This window comes from Quercus lobata, chromosome 4 (genome assembly GCF_001633185.2).
Source record: "Quercus lobata isolate SW786 chromosome 4, ValleyOak3.0 Primary Assembly, whole genome shotgun sequence".
NCBI lineage: Eukaryota > Viridiplantae > Streptophyta > Magnoliopsida > Fagales > Fagaceae > Quercus > Quercus lobata.
In genome coordinates this window covers 13,236,559-13,244,087 of record NC_044907.1, presented here as the reverse complement: position 1 = coordinate 13,244,087, position 7,529 = coordinate 13,236,559, and the positions used below count along the sequence as shown (strand labels likewise).

The 7,529-nt window shown below is 30.9% G+C and overlaps 1 protein-coding gene across 1 annotated transcript; it reads left to right on the top strand.

Annotated features, from left to right (window-relative positions):
- Positions 1 to 5,750: 5,750 nt before the first annotated feature.
- On the top strand, positions 5,751 to 6,510 carry LOC115984629. The gene is made up of 2 exons (XM_031107652.1): positions 5,751 to 6,075; positions 6,476 to 6,510. The coding sequence occupies exons 1-2, from the start codon at positions 5,751 to 5,753 to the stop codon at positions 6,508 to 6,510; spliced, it is 360 nt and encodes a 119-aa protein (XP_030963512.1).
- The last annotated feature ends 1,019 nt before the right edge of the window (positions 6,511 to 7,529 follow it).

Below are 7,529 nucleotides of genomic sequence, written 5' to 3'. Positions count from 1 at the left end.
TTGAAAAAGTAATAAATCTACACTCTCATATGAATTCTTTAAGTTTACTGGCATTGATATATCAAATTTCTTTACAAGGGGATAACCCACTCTCTTGTGTGAGAAATTTAATATATTACCGCGTAAGGCCATTCTCTTGTGAGAGATTGGATATATCACCATGACATAGAATAAAGAGGCCAAAATGCAAAATTTATCATTTAATTTTCACTTGTTGGACATTACGGTTGTACATCCCTTTACCTCCGTGATAATTGTTTTTTATAAGCAAGTCAAAACACCAATTAGTTATTGGTGTAGATGGTATTTGAACTTTGAACCCAATATCTTAAATAAAATAAAATAATATAATCTGCTATTGTATTTTAGTATTTGTTAGGATTTTTGTTGAGAGGAGAAGAGCAAAAGTATGACCCACACTTCTTTTTGATTTTGTTTATGGTGGAGACTGAGTTTTGAGAGACTCATACCCCAAGTTGTGTAACTTGTGTTTGTTAGCACTATGTTTGTGAGAAGTTATGCACCATCCCTTTAATAGTTTGAGAGTTCCATAGGGCTCTAAAGTCACAGTACTAGAGCAATGATACATATCTTCATGTTTGGAGAGCATGGCGTAAGAAATAATAAAAGGTGAGGTGAAGGGATTATCACTTATAAGAATCTAATAAAAAGAAATTAAGATTTTTCCACTATTATAATTTAGTTTGTAAACTTTTAAGTTTTTATTCTTTTTTTTTTTTTTTTACTTTTTATAATTTGGTAGTTGTGTGAGGGGGTTTGAATTTTCAAACTATGAATGTCTCTATTAGAAATGCTAAAAAGTGTCAATTAAGTTATATGGCTTTTAATTTTTAAATATTATTTTTAACTTCTTTAAAGTATGAGTTAAGAAACAATATATCAACAGTTTTTCATTCGAATACTACTTAACGAATTTATCATGAAAGTCACTTAGGTATGTATAAAGCAACGTGTCAATAAATAATTTAAATATTATCTTGATATGTTCGGTGTAATATGTGAGTGCATTAATTAGTGTGTGTGTGTTTTATTTATTTATTTCTTAAGATATGGTAGAATGAATGTGTTTGTAAATATGATACAAACATACAAGTGCTTTACTGTTCAAAAAAAAAACATACAAGTGCTTTTCTTAAAAATAATGCTAATTGAAAAAAAAAAAATAATAAAATAACACTCACAACAATAAACCAATGCTTCTCTTGTGGCGGATTTGTTAAGAGATCTGATTTTAGGACAAGGTGAAAGTTTCTAAGGAGAGATGAGAGAGAAGGCAAAGAGAGAATTTGGGACAGAGAAAGCTTGAATAATTTTTTTTTTTTTTTAAAAAGAGAGAAAATAACAAATGCATGATGCTACAATGTTGCTTTAAATTTGATGATATTGTAGCATGTCGTAAAAATTTAAACATTGTTAGAGTACCAGATGTGGAGGTGATTTTGCAATATTTTGATGAACGGTTTTTTTTTTTTTTTTTTTTTTTTTTTTTTGCATTTCAAAGGGTTTAGATGACCAGATAGGAATGTTTCAATTACTTTAGGCTAAATACAAGTATGATTGTGAAAATAAAAGTCAAGGATAATTACAAAATTTCTCTGTGATGCACTATCACAATTATTAGATTTGATCCCCAAGGTTTAGATTAAAGAGAATTGTTAGGGTGCCATCCAAAGTATCCCTAATAGTTTTATTTTAGTCCAAACTTTAGGGTGAAGGGTCTTGTAGCTCATGATAGCATAGAATCTTCTTCTTTATTAGAATAACAAGCATTTGAATTCTCCTCTCCATTGTTGTAACAATCAACTATTGAAGAAAAAAAATCATACTTTAGTGGGTCAAAATGTAGCAATCGAGAAAACTTGTGAGACTAAATTGTGATTAGGCCATACCAAAAGGGAAATTTTTATATTCACCATTGCAAAATCTATAAATTGAACGGAATCGTAACGTTTTTCATTTTAATTCAGACTTTAAGAGAGTCATATATAACAATTGAAAGTTTGTGGACTGCTTCAATTGAATAAAACCAAAATATAAGAAAATAATTATAATTTGACTAATGCTACAGTCACAAACTATTTTACAGTATTTTTACAAAATGTTGATGTGGTCTACCTCCTATTGGTTTTCATTTAGGCCCACTATTAATATCACATTTTTATTTACCAATAATCACTCACCACATAAGCACTTTGTAAAATTTGTTGTGCTAATTCCGTATTTCCTTTAATTTCAGGCTAAAAAATAAAAAGAAAACAAACAAGTTTATCGTAGCCATTACCACTAACTTTTTTACATCATTAATTAGCACATGTTTTTGCATGCCAGTGGCTCCAAATTTCAAACTTCCAAAAAGTTACCAAACAAGTAAGCTGATCTTTGTTTGTCTTTTAGCAGGAAGATATAAGTTGGTTCACATGAGTCAATTCATTTGTTCCAAAAACGTAAGTAACGCAGGTTTCCGCAGATAATGATTTCAATTTCAAGGCAATAATGCTAGGGATGCTATGAAAAAAAAAATATATATATATATATACAACATTTTTAATTAGTCTACCACCTTACACATGATCAGTCACAATGTGCAATTAATTAATTTATATTCGTGGATTTCAGTTAGCTCAACTGATAAAGTCTCCTGTTATCAGAAAAAAGATCTGAGATTTTATCCCACCTACATCAAAAACCAGTTGGTTTTTTGGTCAGATGATAAAAGGCAATTTCAGAAGCAGATGTCATAGGTTGAAACTCTACTTCAACAAATTATTTATTTCAATAACCTTGTGTAAGGTAATATACTAATTTGAAAATGTTTTGAAATTATTATGATTTTTCATTGTGTTCTTCGAAAGACTCACTCCTCAAATGGTAAGTAAAACAAGTTTCTACACAAAATGATTCCAATTTCAATGCAATAAATGACTCGCTATTCAAATGGTAAGTAACTCAGGTTTCTACACAAAAGGTTCATCTGGTTGGAGTGGTGGAAAAGTAGGAAGATAGAAAATGGTAGGAGGATGAAAAAGTGGGAGGATAGAAAAGATTTTAATTTCTCTCATTTTTGTTTGGTTAGGAGTAGAAAAGTGGAAGGATGGAAAAAATGAGTTTGAATAAATTTACTCATATACCTTTATTAAAGAATGATGTCCAATTAAAACAAGAAAGTGACAAATAACCACAAAAAATAGAGCAATCAGCCAAATTTATTAAAAAAATAAACATCATGTCCCAAAAAAAATCATGTCTAGTTTTTTTTTTTTTTTTAAAAAAAAAAACAACTATCACGCCTAGGCCCTAGAAAATAAAAAGAAAAAAAAAGAGGCACACCCAAGCCTTATAAAATCAAAAGAAAAGAAAGTGACAATGTTACCGCCCAAAAAAAAAGGGCAACTAGACAAAGCCCATGTGCACATGCACATGGGCATTTTTTGCAATCAAGAAAAAATGCAACCCCACTCAATTTTCTCCCCATTTTGGGGAGAAAACATTTTGGTGGGCTCAGGAAGAAAACACTTGGGCCCATCATTTATTTTTCTTCCTTCCCACCTAACCAAACATACTCTAAAAAAAAAATTCCTTCACATTTTCTCTTCAAAGTTTTTCATCTACCCTGTTTCCAAACAAACACACCAAAATGATTCAAATTTCAATGCAATAAATGACTCGCTCCTCAAATGGTAAGTAACTCAGGTTTCTGCACAAAATGATTCCAATTTCAATGCAATAAATTACTCACTCCTCAAATGGTAAGTAACACAAGTTTTTGCTTGATTCCAAATGGTAAGTAACATAGGTTTCTGAAGCAATAAAGCTAGGGGCACAATGAAATTTTATTACAAATTCACAACTTTTTAAAATTATCCAAACTCTTCACACATGATCCATTGCAATGTGCAATCAATTTAATATTTTCAATAACCTATGTGTGAGTAATGTAAAATAGACCGCTATGGCCTTTCTAGACTCCCAAGTGCGCCTAAAACCGCACAAGGCAAAAAGGAACTAGTAGAAATCATTTGGGCAATAGAGTCAGAAATGCATGAAATTTGGCAAATTGAAAAGAAACGGCCTTCCGAGCAATAGTCATTGCTTTGCCACGAGGTACCCCTTGAAAATGGCGAATAGCATCATTTAGGCTCCAAAAATTGCGATTTTGTCGTTTATAGTAATTTTCGATTCCTTATTAGCTTTTTGCTCAAAAGTCAAAATAAGGTCTTGCTTATTTTGGGACGACCCTTCAAGTCAATAGTTTATCATTTTGCATTTAACTCATTTTTTCCATTTTTGGAAAATTCTATTATTTTGTCATCTAATTGCGTAATTAGTGTGAATTAGGGTTTTGGACGTTTCCTAACTGTCCTAGGATGTTACTTTTCAGTATTCATATGTTTTGTAGCCGTTAGAGGCAAATTAGATTATTATAAACAAAATACAGACTTTTGTCGAATTCTTTCTTTGATAAATTCTAGTTTATCTCCTTGTGGATTCAAGGAATATCATGTGTGCTTTCTTCAGGCTTTTGAGACATTAGTGAGATAGAATTCTAATTCGAAAATGTTGTGGAATCATTATGATTTTTTTTTTTTTTGGTGCTCCTCGAAAGACTCAATCCACAAATGATAAGTAACACAGATTTTTGGAAAAATGATTCCAATCTCAATGCAAAAAAACTAGGGACAAGGAAAGCTTATTACAAATTCACAAAAAAATTAAATTAACCTACTGCCTCACACATGGTCCTTCACAATGTGCAATTGATTTATTTATTTTCTATAATCTACGTGTGAGGTAGTATTCTACTTTGAAAATATTGTGAAATTTTTATGATTTTCTATTGTATTCCTTGAAAGACTCAACTCCACTAATGGTAAGTTTCATCCTAATCCTTCCCTCCAATTCCCTATAAAAACCACCTCTCACCAACTCATCAAAAGACTCACTCCTCAAATGGTAAGTAACACAAGTTTCTACACAAACTGATTCCAATTTCAATGCAATAAATGACTCACTCTTCAAATGGTAAGTAACTCAATTGTCTACACAAAATGATTCCAATTTCAATGCAATAAATGGCATGCTCCTCAAATGATAAGTACCACAGGTTTCTGCACAAAATAATTCCAAATGGTAAGCAACATAAGTTTCTACACAAAATTATTCCAATTTCAATGCAATAAAGCTAAGGACACAATGAAATTTTATTACTAATTCATGACATTTTAAAATTAACCTACCGCTGCACACATGATCCATTGCAATGTGAAAATAATTTAATTATTTTCTATAACCTATGTGTGAGGTAGTATTCTAATTTGAAAATGCTGTGGAATCATTATGATTTTTTGTTGTGTTCCTCGATAGACTCAATCCACAAATGATAAGTAACACAAATTTCTGGACAAAATGATTCCAATTTCAAAGCAATAAAGCTAGGGACACAATGAAGGCTTATTACAAATTCACAAAAATTTTAAATTGGCCTATTGCCTCATACATGGTCCATCACAATGTGCAATTGATTTATTTATTTTCACTAATCTATGTGTGAGGTAGCATTCTAATTTGGAAATGTTGAGAAATTTTTATGATTTTTTGTTGTGTTCCTTGAAAGACTCAACTCCTCAAATGGTAAGTTTCATCCTAATCTTTCCCTCCAATTCCCTATAAAAACCACCTCTCATCAACTCAATCGACCAAACCAACATACACATACATTCAAAGTGAGAGATATGGCAATGCACTTCAATTCCAACATCTTCCTTTTGGCTTTCTTTGCCATTACTGGGATTCTCTTTTCCAGTGACAACAACATGGTTGTTGGCCAAGGTTGTGAAGCTGATGTGGAGAATTTGGTAAACAACTGTGGTAGGTTCGTTCAAAGGGATAAGCCAAGGATATCTCCATCTCCACAATGCTGCAATGCCGTCCATAAAGCAAACATCAAATGTGCATGCAGCCATGTGACCAATGAGAATGTGAAGCTGATTGACATGGACAAAGTGGTCTTCGTAGCAATGTCCTGTGGCAGGCCATTGACCCCTGGGTCGTGTGGAGGTAAGAAACTCTTTATATAGGAAGCCTTTTCTGGTAATGAGTTGGTAGATTAGCAAAAGTTTTTTTTTTTTTTTTTTTTGATCCACATAGATTAGCAAAAGTTATTTATGTATAACCATACTTTTTTCAACTTTAACAAATAAACAACTAAGTTTTTTACAAAAGTAAATCCAAACACACATAGTTCAACTTATATTTGACTTAAATAAAAAGGAAATTATTCATTTTTGCTTTTGTAGTTTTGATTTGTAATGGTTCACCGGAGGTCACTTTGATCTATGGCTTAAGTTGCTTTCACATTTCTGAAAAATGAGATAAAAGTTGTTTTGCTTACAGTCATTTATGAATCGTAATTTGGATTTATACTTGTTTTGCTTATCTCTAATTACATCTATTGCAGCGTACCTTGTCCCTCCAGCAGCATATCTTGGATGAGGAGATTGCTTGCAAATCTATGAATTGTAACTTTTGTAAGTTACGAATGAAAAAATGGCATAAATTTGGTTATCATATGCTTCAATGTTGAAAAAAGTAATAAATCTACATTCTCCTATGAATATTTTAAGTTTACTGGCATTGATATATCAAAATTCTCTACAAGGAAATAACGTAGAGAGAAATTTAATATATCACCATGACATAGAATAAAAAAATCAAAATGCAAAACTTACCTTTTAATTTTCACTTTTTTTTCTTTTTTTACTTTTCAATTTTCTAAGTTTGAGTTTTGTTATTTCAGTCTTCTAAGTTTCATTTATTTTCAACTAAGTCTTCCATTAGTGTTCTATTAGTTGTTGCTATCCATTAACCAAAATGATGTTTTGGATTATTTTTTTAATTTCTTAATTTCAAAAAAAAAAAATGAAAAAAAAGTTAATTACAAAAAACATAAACTGAATCCAAGGACTTGGATGTTTTATAGTAAGGATTGGGAAAATTCTCATAAGTATGGGCTCGCTTTTTTTTGTAATTGGGAACGATGTCGTTCCTAGCCCGCTAAGATACCCTTTGCTATTAGAGCTTTGAATAAGATTGCTTGCTGGTCACTGCTCTTGATCTATTTCTCAGCATAACTCTCTATTCTCATATACAGATATACTCAGCCAAATATAATAAAATTCTGATTTCTCACTGCCTAACATGAAACAAGAATTTTATACAGATCATGTTAATGGATACCTTTAGGATAATGGTTAACAATATATTTTAGGAAAATTTTGATACCATTTTTATGGGAAATTGAAAAAGTTGTTAAAATATTAATTACTTTTTTTTCTTTCTCCATAAAAAAAAAAATTTAAATGGATTATTAACTATTATCTTAAGGACATCCATTAGCGTTTCTCTTACATATAAAGTTTCAGTCTTTTACACCAAAGAAAATAAATTTAAAAAGAAATTAAAGTGATGTAGAGAACAATATCAGAGATACATAACTGAGAGCTACCCTGTAC